Raw genomic sequence first — 26,233 nt, 5'->3', positions numbered from 1 at the left:
CAGAAATCCTTCAGAGTTTACAGTCTAGTGCAAGGAGGCAGTCTAATCCACATATTACATAGGTAAATTATACAGTATGTTAGAAGGCAGTGGTTGCTATTCAAAAAGGAAAAAAAATGTGCAAGAGGAAGCAGAATTGAAAATGCCACCATTGGACAGGGAGTGGGCATTTAAACAGGACAGCCAGAGGAGGACTGATTGGGAAGGTAACACATGAGAAAAGACTTGAAGGAGAGAGCAAGCCCTGAGATGACTGGGGAAAGAGGGATCCGGGTGGATGAGCAGCCAGTGGGAAAGCCTAGGGTGAGAGTGTCTGGAGCACTTGAGTGGGGGGAGCTTCTACTTCTGGCCAAGGTGGAGGAGTAATATCCAGGCACTTGATGTACCCTCCTGCCTTAAGTGACCAAAAAAAACCGGCCAAATTATGTGACGCAACACATAATGACATTCTGACATTGAGCTATAGACCACAGAGGAGAGTGACCCCTGAGAGAAGGGACACCAAGGATGTGAGCTTATGATTGCCCACCCTACTGCCTGGAGAGTTTCCAGGCCATGCACAGGAAGGGGTGGCCAAAAAGAGCCTAGCAGTCTCGCCAAGTTGAGGAGACGAGACAGAGTTGAAAATTTGAATTTAGAGAGCCAAAAGAGGCTGCAATTTGCAGGCAGAGTGGCAGAGAGGAGAGAGGCGCACAAAGATGGGAGAGTGGTGGAGATCTACACAATTTGTTTGTTCATTTGGTTAAAATTAATAATTGAGTGCCACCTACTTCTAAAGAGCGTTCGAAGCAGCTTTCAATAAGCTTTCAATCAAGGCCACTGAAATAGAAGTCAGAAATCTAAAACCATACAACGTGAGGACAGAATATACACCAAAGACCTAGGCTAGTGTAGTGAACTTAATTATGAATTTAAATGAACTGGTTTCCAAGTAATAAAGAGAACTGAACCTCATTTTCTTCATCTATAAAATGGAATTAATGATCTCTGCCCAGCCTACCCCAGAGAGCTGCCACAAGAATCATCAAAGCTGTGGGTGAGAATGTTTCATTCAGGACTCTTCTGGTGCAAGTAATTGAAAACCATACTTAATCAGAGATAACAATGAGGTCCAAGATGAGGCTTCTCCATCTCTCCATCTCTGGCTCTGCTTTCTGCTGTGCCAGCTCCATCCTCAGTCTCTGCACAGTTGCTTCTTTGTTCCCATAATCACAGCACCAAATCCAGCGAAAGAAAGAAAGAAAGAAAGAAAAACCAAAAAAAGCCCATTTTCCCAAAAGCATCATCAAAGAGGTGAGTCCTCTTAGCCCTGATTGGCTAACTGGGGTCATGTGCCCATCCCTGAACCAATCACTATAGCTAGAGGATAGGCTGCACTGATTGGCTTAGTCTAACTCATGTGATCCAGCCCTGTATAGAGTCACCTTCACAGAACTTCAAGGCTGAGAGTGGGGCCAGGAATATCCCTCCGTTGTTTTTTTTCTCTCTTTTTCTCTCCTCCCACAGACCTATTTTCTGCCATTCTCTGTGCCCTGAGAGGCAGAGCCCATAGGTGACATTGCCCAGGATCTCTTGTTCTTGGGCTGGTTGGGTTTGGGCCACTGGAGAACATTGGCTGGAGATTGGAGGCTAGGAGGAGAGAGAGGGGTCTGGGTGCAACCTGCCCCCTGAACTTTGGTGCTGCATCTCTGGAAATAGCTGTGCCCCTCCCTCCATGGCTATGTCTTCTCCTCTGTGTGTCCCACTCTTATGAAGCTCCAGAGACACTCTATCTTCCTTTGCCCCCAAATAACAGTTCCTGCCATTGGTAGTCTATGGGCATATAACCTTCCCTGGTCTGCTCCCTTAGTCTGCCCCTGCTCTGTGAGAAGTCCTTAATAAAGTCTCTTCTTTTGAACCATCCAGGGTGAATTGTTTCCTCCTGTGACCTTGTATTCATTTTCTATTACTTCATAACAAATTATCCCAAAGTGTGATAGCCTAAAGCAACAATAAACTTTTATTAGCTCACATAGTTTCTTGTGAGTCAGGAATTCAAGAGTGACTTAGCTGGAAGGTTCTGGCTTGGGTCTTTCATGCCTACTGCTTGAAGCCTTCCCAGCCCTTCTTTGAGTAAGTAAGCTGACGCAGCTGAGATCAGGACCGCAGCCTACCTAGGGTAAAACTGCTATGATTCTTCCTCCTCCTCTGCTGGGGTGTGAGGGAAAGCAGGAGGCTTCAGAGTTCCACAGACCTGAGCTCAGATCCCAGCTCTGCCTCTCACAGCTGTGACCTAGGGCATGTGACTTACCTATCTGAGCTTCATTTTCCTAAACCAAGAAATGGAAAGGTAGTAAAACCTGTGGACCACCTGGTTTGCCCAAGCTAGGATCCATTTAACACCAGAGCAGCCTATTAGGTACTTGGCCTTGCAGTAGGACCAAAGCCCAGGAATATTTGTCTACCATGTTATCCCTAGAGCCCAGCTCAGTGCCTGGCCCAAAGGAGAAGGATCTCCAAAATATGATGAATGAATGAATGTGTTAATGACTGATTGAATGAACAACATACAAATGAACAGAGCACAGACCCTCTTGACTCCAGCTGGCTTCCACTGCCCTTAGGAGAAAGTCTGGGTTCTGTTTTATTTTGTTTAACCTCTCTCAGGTGCAGAGAACTGAGTTCATATTTGTCATCAAGGCTCAGCTCTGCTTCATCCATTCATTTTCTTATTCGTTCCTTTTTATCTGCATTCCCCACTTTCATCCCCCTTTCTCCACAGGAGGCGTTCTAATGAGTCTAATTGTACCTTTTTTTGTATGTAGTTTTACAAAGTGTATTGTTGGATTTTTAATTTATGTAAATGGTATTGTTATATGTCATCCTTTTTTCTTTTTTCATTAAGTCATATGCATCCATTCATTTTGCTCTCTGTGTATCAAATCTGCTGCTTATGATTCTCCCCAGGTCACCTCCATCTCTCTCACACATAGACACACACACACACACACCATAATGTGTGTAATGAGCACCCTTCTAAATGTCCCCTTATAAGAATTTCTTGAGGCTGTATCCCAGGAGTGGAGTTCTGGGTCAGAGGGTATGTAGACACTTAATTGGACTAAGTAGTGCCAGATGCTGCCCAGAATAGCTGCTCCTATGACATCCCACCAGTGATGCACGAGGCCACTGTGTCTCCAAGTCCTCACCAACACCTGCATTATCTGATTTCTGATTTTTGCCATTTAATCCATATAAAGTGACATCATTTTAATTTTCTCTGATTCCTAATGATATTGAGCATCCTTTCATGTGCCTGTTTGCTCTGAGTTCCTCTTTTGTAAATTGCTCCATTCTTCTGATGGATTTGCTCTCTGTAAATTGCTGAATTTCAGGAGTGTCATGTCTAATCTGGATATTAATAGACTAATAATGTAGTCTTCTTCCATTCTGTCATCTGTCTGTTGACTTTGTCCGAGAGTCCTTTGTCTGACAGAAATGCTCTATTTTGATATAATCAAATTGATCCATTTTTTTTTTGCCTTGTGGTTTGTCCATTTGAAGCTTTGTTTGAGGAAGTTTTCCTTGCCCTTAGGTTTTGAAGATATTCTCCTACATTTCCTTCTAATCAAGATTCCTTCCTCCATCAAGCTTGTTCTCTCTTTAAGGGGAATTTTTGGCCCAGCTTTCCGATGATATAAACTTTATCTCCTTACACAGTAGGAAAGACCACAACCAAAGCGAGTGGGGGATCCCAGGCCGGAAACCCAGCGGCCTGCCTCCCAGCACAGCGCCCCTTCTGAATCACCTGTCTGTGAGTCACCAAGTCCTGCCCATTTTGTCTCTATTATTCTCTAGTCTATGCCCTTCTTTCTGCCTGGCCACTTCCTGCAGCCTGAGCCCCCTGGCCTCGCGCCTGGACTGCTGCGGCACCAGCTGCCTCATTTGAACCCTCCCCCAGCCCCCTCAGGACAATCTGCAGCCCACCCAGCTTACAGTGAAGATTCCAACAGATTGCAAATTGCATGTCTCAGGCTTTCAGGTCAACTGGTCAGCAATTTGGTTTTCCTTGTGGAGACTAATCTATTTAACAAAAATAGAACATACAGTAAAGCAAAATTAAATATTTCTAATCGTGAGGCTGCTTGCATCTGCAAACGACCAGGAAAGAAGGGAAGTTGCAGGTGGAGGCAGAAAGCTTAGAGGAGGCCTCGTGATGTGTGGCTTTAGAGCTGCAAAGCTCCCTTGGCTCAACCACCCACCCAGGAACCTGGGCAGAGACCCCCTCACAGACCCTGCCAGATCCCCTCTGCTGACTATGCAGGTGAGAAAGGGCAGCACGAAATCAAAAAGCCATTCTTAATTTCTCCGCTTTCCCCACCCTGTACATGCTGGCCACCTCTCAGGTCCTTCAATTCCATCTCCTTCCCATCTCTTGAATCATGGGCTCTGCTCCACCTGTGTCACCCTCATCTCTCACTTGAAGTTCACAGTAGCTTCCTGGCCTCTGGTCTTGCCCACATACCCATCCGTTTTCCACACAGCAGCCAAAGTAGCCCTTTTCTTTTTCTTTATGAAGATGTAATTGGCAAGTAGGAGTTATATATATTTAAGGGGTATAATTTGATGATTTGATATACACATACATTGTGAAATGAGCACTACAATCAAGGTAATTAACATACCCATCACAACTCATAGTTACCATTTTCTTTTTCTTTTCTTTTTTCTCACTTTTTCTTTTCTTTTTTTATGATGAGAACACTGAAGAGCTACCCCCTTTAGCAGGTGTCAAGTGTACAGTAGAATATTGTTAGCTGCAGTCACTAGGCTGTGCGTTAGACCTCCAGAACTTACTCATCTACATAACTGGGAGGTTCCCCATTTCCCTGCCCTCAATCCCTGGCAACCACCATTCTAGTGTCTTCTTCTATGAGTTTGACTAATACAGATTCGACATGACAGTGACTCTGTGCAGACACACAGGCCTCTTTCATTTAGCATAATGTCTTCCAGGTCCATCATGTTGTCACAAATGGCAGGATTTCCTTGTTTTTAAAGAGCATGTGGGAATTACTATTTCCTGGTTTACAAGCTTCCTGTGGCCCTCATTTGGATCATGAGATCCAGAGTCCTGCCTGATGTGGCTCCTGCCTTCCTGACTCCACCAACCCCCCTACCCCTTGCACACCACCCACCGGCCACCATGCCCTCTTCCTTCTGGTCTCCGGAGAGTTAAGCTCTCTCTTGCCTCCAGGCCTTAGCATATGCGGTTCCCTCTGCGCAGAACATTCCCTGTCTCATCCTTTCATCTTTTCTACTTGGCTAACTCACACTCATTCTTCCCTGTCCTCCCAAACCACCTCCTCACAAGAGAGGTGCCCTTCTTCTGTGCTCCCATCCCCCTCTGTACCCACCCTGTCCTAGCATTTATCACACTGACCTGTAACTGTCTTTTTTTAATCTGTTACCTCCATTAGACTGGGAACTTCCAGGGAAAAAAGGACTTTGACTTAGTATACCTTTCCTGGGTCTAGCATCAGCATGCCATGCCCCAAACACTGTGTGTGGCTACATTTTCCTCATTTTATCTGTGGAAACCAAGACCCAGATAGAGGAAGGAACATAATGATGGGCACACTGGGAGTTGGTGTCAAAACTGAGCTCTGAATCTCCCACTCTAAGTCCAGAGCCCTTTTGGGTTTAATTGTAAAGAACTGGTCTCAACAAACATCATTCAGCCCTGACCTCCAATACCATTAGCCCACAGGGGTGTCTTGGTCTCCCAGTGTCCTTTCTCTCTCCTCTCCTTTTCCTCCATAGCCGTTCCTGAGGGACTTTGCTTTGTGTCCCCTAAACTGGATCATCCCACTTAGCCCAACACAAACAGCCCCGCATTCCTCTCCTTCCCAGGACCTGAGGAGGAAAGAGCACTTTTCTGTGCTGAGGTGGGGTGGGGGGAGCTCCATCTCAGCAGGAGACAAGTACAGTAGGCAGGTCAGGGGGTGGAGGAAGGAGCTGCGGGCACCCCCTGAGGTAGAGGCAGGGCAGGCAGTGTCACCAGTGCACCATGGAGAACACAAGTGGGGAGGCCATTTTCATCCAGTCTTGACATACAGGGCTGGTGCTGGAGGACTGAGTCCTCCTAGGGACCATGTGGTAGACAGAGGGCCCAGGAGAAAAGCAGAAAGCAAACTAGGGACTTCTAACAGAGGGGATTTAATACAGGGAGTCGCTTAATAGGTGTTGGAAGGAGAAAGAAGTGTAAAAGGAATCCTGAGGCAGTCCGGAGACACCGGCTGCTGAGAGAAACAGTCATCACCCGTAGGCTAGAAGAAGGAAGGGAAGAGGTGAGACCCCCAGAAGCTGGGAGCTCAGAGGAGGAGGCCGGCAGAGCTGGTGTTCAGACATCTGAGGAGGGGCACTGCCCAGTGCTGCTGGCACCTCTCAGGGGGTGTAGCTGGACTGGCGCTGGCAGCGGGACCCTGACAGAAGCAGGGAAATGGGAATTCCCAAGTCCCTTCTCTTCGCCTGCTTCCCACTCTCCCTCAGGGTCGGCTATCGGCAGAGCTGATGGGGCGTCTGGGAGATGCAGCTTCCCAGGTCAAGCATCACAGAACAGAGTGGAGAAGGGCAGCTGGAGGCTGAGAGACATCAAGTAGTCCCCGGCACAAGCCCCTCCTCCAGTGTTCCCACCCTGACTCGAAGCCCCTCCCTCCCTTCTAAGAAGAGGTTCTCACCCACCTCTTGTGCAAGTAAAGTAGGCATTTTGCATTCTTCTTCACGTTTCACATTTCTGAGAGGACTGGCTCGGCCACCAGCGTTCTGAACCGGCTCCTGCAGGCTGCCTAAAGCCAGTTGTTAAATGATTGATAGCTGGAAATCTGCCTTGGTGGGAATATTTACACCGTGGAAATTGGCAAACACTACAAATCAGGACCCTTTTTTCCCCCAGAGAGCCATTTAAATACTTACCAACACATCCTTGACTCCCTTTCTCCTCCACCTACTTCCTGTTCTACTCCTACCTACCTGCTCCCCTCGCCCAGGCTCTCATCCCCTGCAAAGAGCTCGTTTTCTGATCAGTGACTGGGTTTTGCAAAGGAAGGCCGGATAGTAAGTGTGTGTTAGAAACATGAGCTTAAAGCCAGGCACAGCTAGGATGAGTCCCAGTCCTACTGCCTACTGGCTACGTGACCCTAGGCAATTTTCTTAACTTCTCAGCCCCTCAGTTTTCTCATCTGTAAAATGAAGATGATAATAACACATAGTTCATCACAATGAGGTTGTTGTTGAGAATTTATTAATAAAGAAGAACCCCAGAAAAAATCTTAGTTAACATACACAAATGTTCCAGCAGAGCTAAAAGTAACTTATGCTCTGCAGAGAGAAACCTGAGAACAGAAGTGAGGAGGGTCTTGCCCCAGGCTTCCTTCCTCGAAAATAGCAGATCACAGCCCGAGTCTGCCCCTCCAGAACCCTTGTTCAGTGCTCTTCCCCTTCTCCTAAGTTGAGGGGGAAATGTGCTTATGCGTGCACAGATCCTTTGGCTCTTATTCAGGAAAACTCTAAGCTGTCAGTAAGAATTAATCTATTCCAAGAGGGAGTATTATTTTGTTGGTGATGATGTTGCTATTTTTGCCTGTAAAAAATGTGCCTCCTTATAACAGCCTTTCAGAAGAAAGTTTTTAATAAAGTTTTCCTGTTATTAAAATAATGCATGCTATTAGAGGATATTGAAATGTATTGAAAAGTAAAAAGACAAAAAACCGTAATCCCACAACCTGGGACCAATCAGTGTTGGGAATAATTTTTTACTTGGCTGGGGTAATTTTTACATAATTGTGAACATTCTGTGTATATAATTTTTATCCTGTCTTTTTAACTTACATATTGTATTAGGGTGAATAACACTAGCTGGTGTAACAAAGATATCTCGGAACCTCAATGGATTCACACAGGAATAATGTGTTTCTCTCTTTTGAAAAATCCGAAGTGGATGTTTCTGGCTGGAAGATAGCGTTGCTGCATGATTATTCATGGACCCAGGCTCCTTTGTCTCATGTCCCCACTGTTCCTTAGAACTTGGAGTTCATTGATAGATCCCGTGACTATGGTTGGCAGATGGGGGAAGTGAGGGAGCAGGAAGGGTCTTGTGGGAGATTTTCATGGGCCGGACCTGGAATGCCACATGCCACTTCTGCCCACATTGCGCTGGCTAGAACTGTCACATGGCCACATCTATGTATAAGGGAGGTTGGAAAATGAAGTCTAACTATGTGCCTGGGAGGAAGAGGAAATGGATTTGAGAAACAACTAGCCAGTGACTGGCACAATCAGGATAACACTTTTTCCAATCTTTTATAACTTTTATGACATAATATTCAAGTCTGCATAACCTGGGTCAAGTCACCTCCTGATTAAAACCCTTCAGTGGCTCCCCTTAAATTTAAAATTAAGCCTGGCATCCTTGATAAGCCTATAAGGTTCTGCGTGACATTGCCCCTGTCCACCCTGCCAGTTCCAGTCCATGCTTCATCTCCCCCTCAATCACCACTTTCAGCTCAACTGGCATTGTTTCAGCTCCTCCAACTTCCCAATCTCTTTCCTGCCTCAGGACCTTTGTACTTGCAATTTGTCTTCCCAGGAAGCTCTCCCCTCACTCTTAGCTGACGCCTTCAGGTCTCAACGCAAATGCCATCTCCCCAGAAAAGCCCTCCTTGATCCCCAGTCTCATTGCAGCCTTGTAGTTCTCTCTTGCATCACCCTGTTCCTTTCCTTTATATCACTTACGGTGGTTTGTAAATATGTATGTATCGGTGTATTTATTGTTTGATGTCTATACCTCCCACCTGACTGCAAGATCCATACACTCAAGGACCATGTGGACTTTGCTCACTCTTTATCCGGTGCCTACCTGGCACATACCTGACACATGTTAGGGGCTCGACAGTGCTGATTGACTGATTGCATGTGTCATAAAATTTCATCATGTTTACTTTACTATCATGGTTTACTTTGCCATTGCCCTATTTCTTGAACATTTCATTTATTTCTGATGTTTTTCTATTCTAAACAAGCTTGACTCTTGTATCATAACTGGAGGGAAATAAAGGGAATTGGTCTCACTTCTCTTGGGCCGGCCAGCCGCCATCTCCTCTTAGTCCTCACTCCTGTCCACTGTACCCAACCTGCCGTAGACCACCACTTCCTTTGTGGCTGGTTGCCACTTGAACCCTATGGGCCATTAGAAGGTTGGCCCTCTATTTACTGCTCACCAGCAGAAGATGGCAGTGGGCAGGCCACGCATCCCATCCTGCCCCTCCCCTTAACTCCCTGCAAACCAGCTGCTCAAGACTCAATAGATACATCAAACCTTCCTCAAGGCTTAGGCCTATCAAAAGCATTTTTATGTAAGAAAATATTCTAAATAGTATGCAAAATATGACTTGTCCTATAGCCCAAGGGACATGTAGGAAAAAAGTATTTTTCGTTTTTGCAGAACATGTGGGTGGATGTACCCAGTTGTTTGGTATTTCTCTTTTATGTCCTGTCATCCCCTGGGAAACAGAAGGTACCTTCTTCAAGCCTATGTGATGAGGATCTCTATTCTTTATGGAAAATCTAACCAGCAGTGTAACCCCAATATTTTCTCAAAATCTTCATTATTCATTTGAGACCAGTGTGGTCCTGTGTGAAGGGCTAGAGCAGAACAGTCCAAAGTGGGCTTGGATCATCCACTCAGATAGCGCTGTGCCGACCAGGGCCCCCATCACCCTTCAGCTTCCGTCTCCTTAAAAATTAGCAGCCTGTGTGACCTGTCAGGGTGGATCTTATTTCCCCACAGCACAAATCAGACACCCAGATGAGCATGCTTGCTCCCAAAGACAAAACGCTCACCCAGAGATGAGTACAGTTAGAGCTGTATTAAGGACAGAACGCCTTCCCCAAAAGCACCGTGATCGGCAGAGACCAGGTCCCTCAGTGGGCCAGGGGCTCCAGGAGACCTGGCTGAGCCGAGCGAGTCTTCCCTCTGCCTAGCCTCCAGCTCGACATCAGATGATTTTCCAGGGCAGAGCATCCCTGCCCTTTGCTATGAAATTGAAAGAGACAAAAAATTTTTTTTCCAATGTAGGGCTTGACCTGTACAATTCATAAAGTGTTGTTGGAATAAATTTCACTCATGCTTAGTAGTGAAACATTAAAGATGAACAGTGGGAACTGAATTAATTTTTCCAAGAGGAGGCCACTGATGCCTACTGACTGCTGGAATCCTTACTGTACATTTACGCTGCACTGATTTTTCTGGGGATTCTGAACTGACATCAGGTAGAATTTTGCTAATGCAGATTACCTGGAGGATTATATGAGTTACCTTTTGTGTGTGGCAACCCTGGGTTATGCCGTTTTCATAATTGCCTTCTTTAATTCTCACAAACCATCCTGAGAAGCAGGTGTTGTTCTTCCTGCTTTTCAGATAGAATTGATGCTCAAAAACACTGAATGACTGTCCAAGGTCATACCAATGGCAAATTTACTCCTGTCTGGTGAATGCAGAAACTTAAGTCTTTTTTCCATATGTCATTCATCCTATGTGTTCTGAAGATTCCTCTGAAAAAGAACATGCAGCTTTATCACTCTCAATTCAACCTGAACTGTTGGTTTGGATCAGCTTTTATGAAACAGACTGCTCTCTTTGACATTAGCAACATCTCTTTCAGGAAAAAGAAACATCCTTATAAAGTATCCACTTGGGGTTTTACCTCCATTATTTTATTTGCATTCCAAATCAGCTCTGTGGTCATTCTTATAAACTCCTCGGAAGTTAGAATCCATTATCAATCAGCATGCAGCCAAGAGAACAGAAAGCACTTCAGGCATGTCAGAGGGAGAGTTAATAAAGGGAACTGGTGACAACTTTGTTGGAAGGAATGGAGGAGCAGATCAGGTAGGTGCTGTCACCAAAGATGAGACCAAAGAAAACGACCAAGCCCTTTGAGCTGGACGAACAAAAAGGGAATGGTGTTGCCTCTGACATGCCTGAAGCGCTTTCTGTTTTCTTGACTGCATGCTGATTGGTAATGGATTCTAACTTGCGAGGAGCTTATAAGTGACTGCAGAGCAGATTTGGAATGCAAATAAAATACTGGGGACCCAAACACACTGGCCTCCGAGGCTCCTGCCACTGCTGTTTCTGCTGCTTTGGGGACCCATCACTGGCCACCAAGCGGTCAGCCTGGACCCTCCACTACACACACTGACAATGCAGAGCTGCTGGGGCCCCACAGACACCTGCAGTCACTCAGCTCCTGCTACTGCAACCAAAGCAGAAAAAAAAAAGCTTTTCCCTTATGCACACTTTTTAATCCCCCATGAATACTTCTCATTAGCAGAACCTAAATGGAAACCAGCTGGCAGGGGATTCTGGGAAGTGTGGTTTCCAGGCTGTGGGCCCTGCGACACAGAGGACATAGGAAAGTGAGCGTGGACTGTGAGCCAACAGACAGGTCACAACCACCGCTCCAGCCAGAGTTATCAAACTCCACTGCTTTGGAATTTAAGGCCTCACTTGGATTGGTCTCAAGTGGATGTGATGATCCTCCATTACAGCCCTGGGATCGCACTCGGCAAAAGCTTCAGGAGAGTCGCGGCATTTATATAGACATAAAGAATGTCTGTGTGAGGAGAAGAGCAAAATAATCCCTGCTCAAGCTGGGGTCTTAGAAACCAAAGCCTGCCCGGCTTCCCTGGCTGAGATGCAGGTCACAGCGAAACCGGACTCTAGTTGTTGTGTGGGCCTCACTCAGAATCGTTGCCTCTGTTCCCACCGCCTTACCACTCAGCCTCCTTTGGCTTGCAAAAAAGAGAGCGTTCCAGTGACCTTTGATGGCAGGTGTCTTAGGCCGGGGTTACCCAGGAAACAGACTGAGGCAAAGATTGACATGCACGAAGTTTGTCAGGAGGCTCTCAGGAAGAAAACTCGAAAGAGAAGAAGCTGAGCAGGATGAGGCCGAGGGACAAGGTGAAGTGGAATGCAGCTGCCTTCACAGCCTCAGCCACCCCCGGGGACCTCTGGAGCCATGGGCCTTCCCAGCTCTCCTGAGTTGAGGCAGGGGGGCTCGAACAACTGTGTCTTTTTACACTGACCAGTGGATGTAGGCTGCCCCCAGGGAGGGACATAATCTTCACTGACACAGCTCTCTGTGGGTGCAGGGCAACCCAACAGCGGCCGAAATTCTGGGGAAATAAGCTCCTTCATCCTGAAGGGGGCATCCAGCTGCACACCATGGCACCCTCCATCCAGGATGGCAGGAGTAGAAGGGAAGCCACTGCTGCTCAGGCCACAGCGCTTAGCCACCTTGGCAATGCACCCTGAGCTGGAGAGACAGAGAGAGAGTCCAGCCACCTCCCTAGCCTAAGCCACTGCCACCTAAGACCCCGTGTCTCTGCTTCCATGTTTGCCTCACTACCATCCATTCTCTCTCCATCAGCCAGAGCAATCTTCTGAGATCTTAAGTCAGATCATGTTACTGCTTTGCATAACCTCCCCATCGCCATGGCTCTTCGCTGCACTTGGCATCCCCTCCAAGCTCTGTCATGGCCCCCAGTTCACCCCTACCTGCCCGCTCCCTCACTGGGCTTCCCCTGCCTGCCCCTTCTGTTCCTTTCCCACCTGAGGGCTTGTCCTGGCCTTTGCCTCTGCTCGGGGTATCTCTTCTTGCTGCACAGGCCTCAGCCTTATGTCGGCTCTGCTGGGAGTTCTTTCCTAAGCATGCAGTAGATTCACTCCCCTCACCCAGGCACTCCCTTTTGTTTTCTTCACAGCTCACTTCACTAACTAAAATGATCTTACTCATTTATCTCCTAATCAAATATGAAGTTCTCTGAGAGCAGGGAAACAGCTCCTAGAAGAGGACCCAGCCAGGGCAGACAGATATTTGTGGAATGTCATGTGAGTTGAGCATCCACTAACACGGAGGACATCCATGTGGCAGAATTTCTTGAAAAGCACCTCATTGGCATGCGGCCTTCCTCACGTCCAGTCTTACCGAGCTTGATGGCTAGGATGGTGGTCCCCATCCAGTCATCCATGGTCAAGGTTGCAGAGTTGGCTTCATCAGTCGGTTTGACCTAACAGATGCTGTGGTCGCAACTGCAGGGAAAGAATCACGTGATGCATCTTCCTCAGAAGGGGCCACACAGAGCTTCACGGCTCTCCTCTGGTGCCGACCCTCAGTATAGCCAGTTACCCATCTGCGTGTCCACCATGACTCCCCGTTACCGTGGTCAAAGAACTCTCAGCTTTCTTTCTTTGGTAGAACACACAGCAGCCCACGTGGTTAGGAAACTCAATTACTTGGGGACCGATGTTTCTGAGCAGTGTCGCCACCTTGGATTAGGGCCCAACGGTTTACCTCTTTTCCAGCTGAAATCATGTGACGTTGAGTATCTCTTCCTAAAGATTGGAAAGCTTCCTGGTGCTTGAAATCTTTTTTATTTCAGCTCTCTATTAAATGTGTTTAAATAAAAATCACTGATACCATTTACTGAGTGCCTGTTGAAGACCAGGAGCTGTGCTAGGTCTGTAACTCAGGTGTTCAGGAGCCTGCCCAAGGGAGCCCTGAACCCAGCTTTGTGATACTCAGATGCTGGCCGCCTTCCACTGCACTACCTGAAAAATCAAGGAGTTAGGAGGAGCTGCTATGGGTAAAAATAGCTACTGTGAGAGAAATAAAATATGACAGGTCTTCCTTCAAAGATGGACTAATTAGCTTTGTTTAAAAAGTAAAGGAGGTCGGGGGGAACCAAGATAGTAAAGGGAGAGTCTTCCTCATCCCCATCCTATATTCCACTCCTATGTTATTCCATCCAAGCTTTGAATATAATTGCATATTCTTTTTAAGTTAACTAATAAAGATTCTGCAGAATTTGTCCACGTTTTATATCTAGAAGTCTCTGGGATTCTTCAAAGCTTGGCAGGAGATGGGTGAATTAGTTAGATCTCTACCTTTGTCAAACAGAGAAATGTCCTGTGGACAGAACCTGCATCTTTTCCACCCATGCAAAGTGGTCCATTTGCATAAAAGTGATCCTTTTGGAAGATGTTCTCTGTTTTTCAATCATCCCTGGAAATAAAATCACAGCTCCTGTCTCACCTTACATTGAAGTGTTTTCACACTCCAGGGAATTGCTTACCATCACCTGAATATAGAATTTGGTGGGCGTTAGTTTCAAACTGATACTACTCGCAGCTGTCTGCAGGATTTCAAAATGGTGTCAAAGTGGCCTTAGAAGGTGTTTCTTGTTCTGAGAACACGTTGAGTGATTCTCTTTGTTCCGAAAGCCTCAGGGCCTCAGACTTTGGATTTCCACCCAGGGAAGCTAGGTACTTTCTGGTGATTTCTCCTGAGAATTGAGTGGGCTCCGTGGTACTGTCGGTGCCACTGCCTGATTGGGGACACAAGAGCGTGACTGCGTGCGTAAAGCAGTGTACCTTTAAGACACTTTCTTCTCTTAATTTCACATTAATGGAAAAAAAGGAAGAAATTTATTTCTGAATCAGAAACAATATGCTATAGTGAGGTTGCATGGGCATTAAAATCAAACTCGGATTGGAATCCACCAGCCTCACTTGCAGTGACCTTGGCATAACATCCCTCAATCTCAGTTTCTTGATCTGTAAAATCAGGATTATCCTCCTTCCACTCAAGCTTGTCATAAAGATTCATTGATATAACGTGTCGATTTCCTTGCAGGGTTGCAGAATTTTAGGTGCACCATAAATAGGCAAGGAGAGACCACGCCCCCTCTTTATTTATGTTCCTGATTTATTTAGCCCAGCGTGTGGAAGCCAGATACCAGCCAGCAAGGCAGATGCAGCAGATAATGCTGTCTTTCGCCCCCAGGGTCACTAATGAGGGGTGCTTAGCTGCCTGTGACACTAGTCAGGTCTCATTGGCTCAGGAAGCTTAATTTTGTGCTGCCCCATATCCCAGTTATAATTGGGGCTGATGTCACTGCTCAGGAAGAACTTAAAAAAACATTCTCTGTCCTGAGTAAGAAATACTAACCAAACTCTAGCCCCCTCTGGTCCTCCAGCCAAACAACCTCAGCAAAGCCCTCCATCTTTATGGGTGAGGCTTGGAAACAGAGCCAGGGCCAGGTTCCATGGGCTTCATCTCTGCCTCCATCTTTCCAGCACCCTGGAAGACCTTGTCCTGGAACAACACAGGGCACATGGGCATTTGATAGTCATGGTGATAATGATGATGTGTATCTCAGCTTTAATTTACATGTGTTGTTTCCATTATTGATTTTGTGCTCCTCAAACTTACGAGATAAATATCACAACCAGTTTAAAAACAATTCATTTAATTTTGCATCTGTGATCCAACAGGAGTCTATTCTTTATCCAGTAATAATAATCGCATTGTACAATTAACGAATTTCAGTTGAGATCAGTAGTGTTTGGGCTAATGTAGCATTTCTTCTTTGTTCTTGTTTGTCTTGTTTTGTTTTTAGGGTCAAGTTGTGTTCCGGAACGGGGAGAGAATGGGGACCATTAAGTTTACTCAATTTCAAGGTAGGCTTTTTGATGCTTATTCTTTCTAGTTGATGAATTCTATATTCAGGGATGTTGTGTTTATGCAATAAAATACATAAAAAGAAATGAAAGTACGATGTTCCAGGTAAGAGAAAGCAGAATCAATAGGAAACACTTCTCTGTGAAAACATTAGTTTCAACTTATTCGGAGTATTTTTTCTCAACTGCATTATTTCTCAGGCCTAGTCAAGTCTTTCCACGTGACCCAGGCTCACGAAAATATGGGGAGTGGCGGTTAAGTCAGTGCCAATATTCTGAGGGATCTTGCATTGTTTTAGTTTTTGATTACAGAAATTTTCAAACAGACCCTAAACCTGAGAGAACAGCATAGTGAACACCATGTACCCATCACCCGGCTTCAACTGTTTTCAACGCTTTGCCAACTGTGTTTTATCTTGACTCACCCCATTCCCCTGCCCCCCCCCCCCGCTTTTTGCTGTAATATTTCAAAGAAGCTCCCAGACATTATCTCATTTCAATCTATAAATACTGAAGTATGCATTTCTACTAGATAAGGGCTTTTAAAAACATAACCACAATTCTATTATTGCACCCTAAGCATTTAACAAGTGTTAATATGCTTTATTCCCAGTCTATGTTGATCCTCTCCTTGTCTCAGAAATGACTCCCTAGTTGGTTTGTTGGGGAGTCCACACAAGGTCCACTCATTGCATCTGGTTGATGTGCCTTTTTAGTCTCTTTTAATCTATACTCCTCCCACACACACTGTTTACAGACCATTTGGTTTTTTTAAGAAACCAGATCATTTGTCAGACTCTTCTGCTGTCAGAGTTGGAGGGGACCTCAGCAACCATCCAGACCCAGGTCCTCATGTGATGAGGAGGAAACAGAGGCCCAGAGAGGGGCAGTGTCTTGTCAGAGCCCACAGGGCATCGGTGAAGAGCAGGGATGGGTGTTGTCCCTGGAGGAACCTCAGGTCAGCCCAGTATGGTCATTAGCAGGGTTGTTAGCCAGAACCATGAGACATCATGGTTAATGCATCATTAATGCAGTGTTTTTCAGCCTCTGACTGTTTCTAGAAAATCCAGAAACGAGGGCAGGGCCTTCTGTGTCCACTCACTTTGAGCAGATCCCAGAGTCATTGAGGGGAAAGCAAGAAATGAAATCGGGTTTTTCAGATTCATTCAGACGAATCCCAGCCGGATTCAGATCAATCAGGGCAGGTGTTCTTCGGCACCATCACCCTATAATGCAGTCTTGTAGGTTCACCCATTTGTCTTCCCGTGACAGGTAATTGAAACGCGTGTCAGCTCTCTGGTGTGCACAAAAGATGTAATTTTAGGCAAACGGAATTATTTTCCCATTTGTTAAGTCTTACTTCTTCTTCTTCATTGGTTGAACAAAGTAAGCATCTTGGCAAAGATACTTACTTTTTTTTTTTTTTGAGTGATTGCAACTAAATTCTCTTGTCACATTTCCAGTTCTCAAATTATATCGTTCTAGGAGAATATTTTGTAAAATATTGATTGGCCAGTCACAGCTACAATTGCATGCCAATTTTATTGCCTTTTTTCCCCCCTGAATGTTAGGATGAGACACCAACTCCAGTGACTGGTTTTAGGTATTTATAAGGAAAATAGTGTAGCAAACAGTAGTTCAGAGGTGGGTTTGAAACCATCTGAGCTCAAATCGCTGTAGAACATCAGGCAAGTGACTTAATGTCTCTGAATCTCAATGTCCTCATCTGTAAAATAAGGATATGACCCTACCTACCTTCTTGGGACATGGGAAGAGCTAGGTGAGATAACACAGAGAAACATGTGCTTATATTTCTTGCTCAGTAAGTAGTAGTAGTTATTATTAGCATTTAGTCTAAATTATGACATTTTTCTGGAGAAAATCCACATTTTCTTGGTGTGTTGAAAGAAACCCTCTGCGTGCCTTTTTGTCTGCCTACCCCTTACGGCTGCTCCCAACACTTAATGACGTGTGGGGTGTCACATGGGGCAGGGCCAAAGAGATGACCTCGTCCCATGACTTCATGGTGTAAATGGGGAAACTGAGGCCCAGGGAAGGGAAGTGATCTCCCCAGGGACATCCAGCTGGCTGGTGGCAGAGTGGGGACTGGACCTCGACTTTCCTCAAGTGCTGGCCTCCACGTGTTCACATGCATACCTATGCCCAAGTGTTCTCTCATCACCACGTTTGTGTCCAGCTTTTATTGGATGTCAGAGCTGAGTCTTGGAGATACTCCCATTTACGTGTTTTTAAAGCAGACATTGAGTCCTGTTGGCAGAGGGATGCTGCGCTAGGGGCATGTTCACATCAGCACAACAGTTTTCCAAATTCATAGAGTCTCAGAAGTACCTTGCTGCCAGGATGGAGGGGCATTGAATTATTGGGTAGCCTGTCCAGGCTGGGAGGGCTCCTGGTTGTCATCTTATTTCACAGAGGGGAAACTGAGGTTCAGATACGAGAAGGGACTTGCTGTAGGACAGTGAGTTCATCCCTTTTCTTTTCTGGGCTCCTGGTTCCCCTCCAAGAGGGGCTGGTCCAGACTCTGTCTTCTAGGACCTTCCAGGAATTTAGCCAGAGGGTGGGCCTGCCCCCTATCTTGGGTTTACTAGATCCTAAATTACCTCGCAAAAGGCTTCTAATCAGAGTCACCATGCTGTTTTTTTGCTGTGCCCTTCAAGCCCCCTCTCTCCTTATCTGTTCCTCTCTCCCTGGCCTCCTGCCCTCTTTTAAGAAGGGACAGTGGAACAGCAGAGCTGACTCACAAACAGCCAGCCCAGCAGTGGGGCTCCCTATGCAGGGTCTGCTCCTGAGCTCCCACCCAGACTGTCTCAGGGCTCACTGGCAGGATCTTGGAAGTTGGCCCATCTCACCCTCCTTCTGAAGACCTTGAAAGATGCTTTTTTGGCTTCTCATTTGCGAAGTTCCCGGTGCTTTCAAAACCCTTTTCCTGTAGTAGAGGAAGCATTTTATAGGAGGCTCTGTTAAGTCCTTTGTAAAACTAAAACCAGATTAATTGGACATGGGAGGGAGTTTGGGGGAGAAGACTAAAAGGGGAGCCAGGAATCCACGGTCCTGCTCTTTTTGACTCCAGAGTGATGGGATTGGTATTGCAAGGGCCTGGCACTCAGTAAGCCCCAGGTACAAATTTATTGAATTAATTTGGAGATTTAAGCCCTGAATTTAAGCCCTTGCTCTGAAGCTTACCAGCAGTGTGACCCTGGGAAAGTTGCTTTATCTCCCTAATCCTCAATTTCCTCCTCTGGAAAGTGGGATGACACTAATGCCAGCCCTGCCTGTCCCCTGGGGCTGGTGTGGGGGCCAAATGAGATTTTGCTCCATAAACCCTCGAGTGCTGGGAAGCTAGTCACGTCACTAGCATGCTGCCTGGCTCCTGGCTGGCTCTTGGTGAATGTTTACTGAATTGATTAGTGATATGGCTCTTAGAAATCTGAGAGCATGTTCATTTACTTGTGGTTTCCAGTGGCTTGAATCAAGTCAGGATGTCTGGCAAACAGCAGTTGGTCTTGACAACAGGCATGTGAACTGAAGCTACTTCACGATGGTGGCCGTTGTTGTTCATGGAGAAATAGCCTTTTTTGCAAACTTAGGAGTGCTGGATAGACAGAACCACTCTAAAATAACGTGCCAGGGCTGGCCCCATGGTCCCTCTTGAGGCATTTTGAATCCAGAGAGGGCTCCAGAGCCCTAAGCATGACCTTCCTCACTCCCAGCTTCCCTCCATTTTCAAGGCTTCCCAGCGCGCTTACCTCCCAACAGGACAATCCTAGAGGGTCGATGCAGCGGATGCCATCAGTCTCTCACCCATAGTCCCTGAGCATCCGTGGTTCCAAACAAGCATCTTATTAAGAGTACCTTCACCTCTCACCCTGTACGAAGAGCAAGACAGGTATTCAGGGAGTTAATGCTTCCCTGTCAGCCCTCAGCCAGAGATGGATGAGAAGTGGAGGATAAATCCCCCAGCGTCCTTTCCCCTTGGGTAGAAACTCCCAAGAACTCCAAGGAGTGTTCTCCTCTGTTTCCAGAGGTCCCCTGGGATTGAGCCTCAGTTGGCCGCTGAGAAATCTGCTCATTAACGCACCTTGCCCTGGCTCCCTTCCCTTCCCTGTCTTACCTCCCCAGGCCCCTATCAGTGTGTTCAAGGATCACCTCTAAATAAATTACATGCATTCTTACTCTTGTCCAGGCGCCATACCTGAGGGACCCACCCATGGCAGTAGGTAAGGCAGGTACTAGCATCCCCCAGCCACACACTTAGGGTACAGTGGGCCTAACCCACTTTCAACTCCCAAGTTCAGTACCGCTCCCCCACGCCATCGCTAACTTCCACCAAACCACGTGTAGATGGGGATGAATACCAAGGAATTGGCTTTTTTTTCCCCTTAAGAGAAAAAAAAAATTCATGTTACTAACGAAGTCTAAACATGGCTCAGAATTTGCAGCAGGGAAGGAAGTTGAGTGAAACCATGATTAGAGCCTTGTTTGTGCTGTTCTTGGTGAAATCTCAGCATCTGCCACTCTAACTCCCTGTCCCTGCCTTCATTAGGACTGTTTGTGAGCATCTCAGTGAATGATAATCTGCTTGAATTTCACACTGCTTCTGTGCAACATAAAGGACTCAGACTTTGGAGTTTTATCCATCGGCATTTGAAGGGGTGGGGTCTTCCACTGCTCTAACAGTGTAACTGTCATTCAGAAGATACCTAGTGAAATGTACGCTTGCCCCCCACCCCCACCATTTGCAGACATTAATTACCTTTTGGTCTTCAGGGTAAAAGATACGGTTCTATTCAGTGCGCATTTCCTGAGCATCTGCCAGGCGCTTTACCAAGTCCTCCAGGGAAGCCAAGTTGAATAAGATACAGTCCCTGCCTCCCCTCACCCCCGGCAAGGGCTTCATAATCTCTCTGGCCAAGTGCCAGGGCCTATAAAAGCAGGAAGATAATTTCCCAGAACCTACTAGAAAACTTTTGGAGCTAGTTTGACTCTAGTTTGAGACTCTTCAGGCTGATTTTTAATACCCTTTTCCTTCTATGAAGGCATATATTATAGCTCTCTTCACTAAGCCATGGGTCTGGAAAGGCCAGTTTGTCGTACTGCCACTCAACTTGATGTAGTTAGGAGTAAGCCCACTACCCTGCAGGACACACGGGCAGGGGTGTGGGTCAGCAGGAATGGAAGGACACATGTGAATACGGGCTCTTTCAGGCTGGGAGTTGGACTCTGACCTTGATACCTCCTAGCCCTCATGATCCAAGGCTTACCTTTCAGGGAGCCCAAGAAAGGTGGCCTGGAGACAGAATTATTGAGCAGACCTTGTCTTTCATTGAGCAATAGACTCTCTATGTTGAAGGACTTTCCTTTACATGACTCCCCTTTACAGCATTGCCTCTACTTGAATGCCTCCAGTGATGGAGAGCTCACCTCTTCTCATGTGAGAAGTACATGAGCTTTAAAGCAGACATGCCTAATCATTGCTAGCCAGGCACTGTGGCTTAATCTCTCTGAGCCATCATTTCAGCACTTATTTTAAAATAGTGAAATAAAAGGTGATCCTTTTCCTTTTGAGAGTGATGGTGAGAATCCAATGACATGAGGCTATGAATGACCCAGGCTTGGTGACTGGCACAGAGAAGAGCCGTGACAACTGTGGGCTTCCTTCTCCTCTCTGGAACTCTTCACAATGATCCCAGACTTACCCCCTCCAGAATTTCTTGAACAAAGTGCCATCTTGCTTCCTCAGGACACATTTCACACTCCTCATTTCATGGGATGTTGTTATCATTGGTCCATGAAAGCCCCTCTTGTTTGTTTATCCCTTTATTTCCCTCATTTATTCTCATTCTCCACTCCTACCTCCCCCCATGAAAGGCAAACACTCTAAGTGTTTAATGCTGATGTTGTCTTTGTATGTGTCCTTGCAAAGTGTGTGTTGCTGTTTTGTGTGCCTATTTTTGAATTTACGTCGACGCAACTGGATTATATACCTTTTCCTGTTTCTTTGTCCCCATTCAGCCCTTCATTTTTGAGGTGCCTCCATTATCCTGTGTGTACATCTAGGCCGTGGCTTTCACTGCTCACTCCACAGGGCACATCCCTCCACTCTCCAGGGACAGCCACCCAGGTCACCTTCACCTCCCTGCCTCCATGAATATGAGTGTCCTTGTACATCTTCCTTTATGAACCCAACTGGACATTTCTTGAGGACAAATGCCCATGAGCTGAATTGTTGGGTCAGAGGGTATGTCAACACTGAACAGGCCTAAAATCTGCCGAATGTCTCCTGGGGATGCCCATACCCACCTCCACTCCCACCAGCATGAGGAGTCCTGTGTCCCTACCTCCCACCCACCCTGGATGGTTTCCGGATCTCATTTTCTGTCAGTCTTAAAGTATAAATTAATATTATATTGTAGTTTTAAATATCATTTTTCTGATTGCTGATGAGTTTGGACATTTCTTCCTGTGCTTGTTAGCCATTTGTTAATTGTCTGTTCTGATCCTCTGACCACTTTTATTTTGAAGATTTTTCTTTTTTCCTTGATTTGCAAGAGTTCCTTACATAATCTCGATTTCAATCCTTGTTGGCTTTAGGCTTTGCAAATATCTTCTCCGATTTGGTCCCTTGGTCCCTTGTCTCAACTTAAAGACCTTGGTGAACAGTTCTTAATTTTGATGTATTGTTTTGTTTTTTGGTCCCATGGTTTGGGCTTTTGAAGTTTCTCAACAGTCATATCCTGGCACCCACATGCCAGGTCCTGGCTGGGCACAGGGGGTATAGAGATGGGTAAGACACAGCCCCTGCCCTCAGGGAGCCCCTAGTTCAGTGGGGAGCAGATATAGGGCCCCAGCTAAGTGTGATATGTCATAAGGGCATTCAGAGGAGGGGCACTTGGCTCCACCTGGCAGATTCTAGGAAGGCTACCTGGGAGAGGTGGCATCTGAGATGAATTCTGAAGGATGAGTGGGAGTTAGCCAAGAGGAAGAGAACAAAGCTGTTTTCTGTGCAAATAACCTATTGTATTTATCTGGATCCTGTATCCCCTCAGGTACTTAGCTTTTGCCTTGGGCCAGTTTGCATAAATCAGTAAACAACTCTTACCTTTGGCAGGATTATTATACACTGGGGGCATTTGGCCAGAGTCCACCTGGCCTGTTAAAAATCTCAAAACAAGGGGCAATGAAGTTAACTTATTGAAAATGTGGCAGTGGATGCTGTTTGTGGAAATAGAGACAAGTGTAGAGGAGGCTCCAAGTGACCAGACTGAAGGTGTGTGTGGATGGGAGTGAAAAATCATTTCCTGAGGAATGGCTGGCCAGCTCAGAGAAAAGCAGAATCAAGGCCCGAAATCGCTGAGTTCCCACCTCTGAAGAACAGCGAGGAGCAGGAGTCACTGTGGTGTGTGGCCCCAGGCAGAGCCAGGACCGTGAGGGAAGTCTCAGGGAGCAGGCTTCTGCTTGGACTGAGGGAGACCCTTCAAAGCAGTTGCAGAATCATGGAACCAGAGCCGGAGGGCACAGAGATTTCCCCATCTGGCCCACTCACTGTATCAAGACCTGGGCAGGGGATGTCACTTCCCTGGGGCTCCTTACTGAGGAAATGGCAAAGCCAAAACTCACTGCAAGGGTCCTGTCCTCCAGCCAGAGCTCTTTCCTATCCCTGAGACTGGGATTTTGATAGGGAGTCCTAGAATGGCATGATTTTAAAGAATCTTTGATTTTTCATCGAGCCAAGATTGTCTTTTGTTTTATACCTCAGAGTTATACGTTGAGTCTATGTTTGCAAGAACAATTCAACTTTAAAGCACACATATACTTCCCTCAGTCCAGGTCTAGAGCCAGCTGAGGAAGAATGAATATTTGGGGGTGGGGAGCCCAGGAAGCAGGATGTGGGGACCCAGCTAAAACAGGAGGTTGTTGACCCTACAACTAGTTCTCCTGCCTGGGTGTGTGCGGGGCAAGGGGGAGGCAGGATCACTCTGTGACTGAAGCAGTTCCCAGACTCTTTATTATTTGACAGTATTTTGAGCCTCCGAGAACAGAAAGTGTCAGCACTGGGGAGTCCTAATGATGCGGTTCTCAACCCTAGCTGTGCATTAGCATCAGCTTCAGGAACTTTTAAAAATACTGCCACCCAGGATCCACTCCTCTACCTCCAAGGGGTTTTATATAATGGGTCCATGTTGGGACCCAGGCATCTGAATTTTCTAGAAGTTCCCCAGGTGACTCTAGTGTCTGGCCAGGGCTGAGAACCATTGGAGCCCCTGCCGTACAATTTGCAGATGGAGAAAATGAGGCCCAGAGAAAAGGAATGGTTGGCCCAGGGTCACACAGTGAGTCAGTAGCATCCTACAGCAGGGCTTGTGGGGCAGGGAGGCCAGCCAGTGACAGACCCAGTGCCGTAGCCCCCTTCCTTCTGCTCTGTTCCCCTCCCCATCCTCAGGCATCCTCCGTCTAGTCCAGCCACAAGTCCCTTGGTCCACAATCCGCAAGGCCCAGGCTGTATCCAAATAAGTGGTTGATGTTTGCACAACAGAGTTAGTTACCGAGGAACCCAAGTGTTAAAAGTTTTAAGTGCCAATCCCCTATCATGGTCACCACCTGGCTGGGTAGTGAGTGAATGGAAGAGCAGAGGGGACACCATCCTTCCCCTGCAGACCCAGGAGGGCCTTGGGCAGAATGCAGGGGATAGGACCCTATGCTGCCCGGGACCTCAGAAGTCAGACTTCAGGTTCTTCTCAAGAACTGACCAGGTGACAAGAATCATAAGGAAGGCCTGGGCACACCTAGAGCATGGCTCCAACCAGGGAAACTGTCACCCAGTGTCCTGGACCCACAGCAACTCAAGTGCTCGGAGGAGAAGAACAGTACTCAGGGAAGGATTCCTGGAAAAGGTGGATACAATTTGGGCACGTTGGTTTGGTAGAGAGAAGGAAAAGCTACCTTCCAAGCAGAGGGACCATTGTGGGGAATGATGGCAGTAAGAAAATACAGGGAGTGTTTGGAGACCTCACAGTTACTTTTATCATGACTCAAATAATTAACTACAATTTATCGAACGCTTACTATGAGTTGGGTCTCAAGCCAGAAACTTCCTATAGTCTCCTCTTTAGTCCTCACAGGGGCTCTGAAATTCCCCATTTTACAGTTACAGCCACTCACTCATGGGGCACAGGCTGGAAAGGAAATATCTATAAATGGGAATAATTTTACCCACCTGCTAGTGCTGGGTGAGGCTCCAGTCACTCAACTACAAGGTCAGAGATTATGACTTATTTTTTCATCTTATTTCTTCAGCGCAGAGCCTGGCACATAACAGGCACCCAATCAATGTTTCTTGAATGAACGAATAAATTAAGTGATTACCCTTAAACTAAGGGATTTAGCATAAACATCCTTCAGCATCCAGATGTCCAACGTCACTCAGTCAAGGATGAGGATGTAAGCTAACCTTCTACCACCTGTGCTGCTGCTTTCGAGGGGTTCTTTATTGAGCTGGGCCTGGCATGCAGTAGGCACTCAGTAAATGTGGACTGAATGGCTGGCAGCCCTGCTCAGTATGGGCAGGAAAAGTGCTCTGAATTCAGAACTAGGGCACCCAAGTTCAGGTGCCCACTTGTTTGCTGCCCACCGTGTGGCTCTGAGCATTCACTTAACGGAAGTGAGGTTCCTCCCTCACCTACAGACTGCGGCAAGTTATGCTGAGTAGATTCATGGTTTGCTGTGAGTCTTAAATGCAGGACTGTGTGAAGCCCCTCTATGAGCCTCCAAGCGCTGCCCCCAAGGAGAGATTATGGTGATTATGGTCCTCGTGGGAAGCTGAGGATTATTTTGGTGGCATGCAATAGATGGTAGAGTGGGGCGTGTGAGTCAGAGGGGAGGGCTGTGTGGCTGGGGGTGCGGTGAGGTGCCAGCCACACCACTTCCCAGCTCCTGATGATGATTTATTCCAATCAGCCTGCATATTTCATGTGCTGCCTCCCCACACCAAATAAATAAATCAGGGCCTCCTCCTCTGAACAGTAGGAGCTGACTGGGGCTGAGACTTCAAAAGGCAGAGCAGGGATGCTGGAGCTCCCAGCAGAGTCTGCTAATGTGACATTTAGGATCTGGGTGACCCCGGCAAGCGACAGCCGCCTGCACAGTGTGACGCCTCCCAAATGGTGGGGAGACCTTTTCTAGGAGAAGGAAGTGACTTTTACAGCCCTATTTTCTACCCCACACTCAAAGGAACATAGGCAGAAGTGTGGCCTATGGGATTCCCTGTTCCGTTTCCTGAATGTTTATAAGAAACCAGCAGTTCACCTGCATCTCTGCAAAGAAATTCACTTAAAGCCAGAACCCTAGCAGGCAGCTTTTCTGGGCACATGCCTGGAACTCCTGCTGCTGTGTCGCTTTATAACCACTGGGCATTTTGAGGACCAGTGTCTGCAGCTCTGGAGACCTGCCTGCCCCACAGGTAGACAGGTGGGCATCTCTCTCTCTCTAGTGATTGCACTCAGGTGGCCTATGGAGGGAGGAGTTCAGCACAGAGCTGTCACCTCTCACAGGTCCCATCAAGGCAACCCTGTCAGGGAAGAGCATGGACTGTGGGAAGTCCTGGGTTTGAACCTGGGCTCTGCTCTTAGTATTGGTGGGGCCCTGGGCAAAGCT

At 46.8% G+C, this 26,233-nt stretch overlaps 1 protein-coding gene across 4 annotated transcripts in view; it reads left to right on the top strand.

The window, feature by feature from the left end:
- Nucleotides 1-26,233, top strand: part of GABBR2 (gamma-aminobutyric acid type B receptor subunit 2) — a 353,312-nt gene that overhangs the window by 243,272 nt on the left and 83,807 nt on the right. For all 4 annotated transcript variants that reach the window (XM_074361881.1, XM_074361882.1, XM_010952930.3 and 1 more), the window contains one exon: nt 15,502-15,562. In XM_074361881.1, the coding sequence (XP_074217982.1) occupies nt 15,502-15,562 (61 nt within the window). The remainder of the gene's footprint in view (nt 1-15,501; nt 15,563-26,233) is intronic.

This window comes from Camelus bactrianus, chromosome 4 (genome assembly GCF_048773025.1).
Source record: "Camelus bactrianus isolate YW-2024 breed Bactrian camel chromosome 4, ASM4877302v1, whole genome shotgun sequence".
Taxonomy (NCBI): domain Eukaryota; kingdom Metazoa; phylum Chordata; class Mammalia; order Artiodactyla; family Camelidae; genus Camelus; species Camelus bactrianus.
Note: the sequence above shows the minus strand (reverse complement) of the source record. Positions and strands in the feature narration are given on the sequence as shown.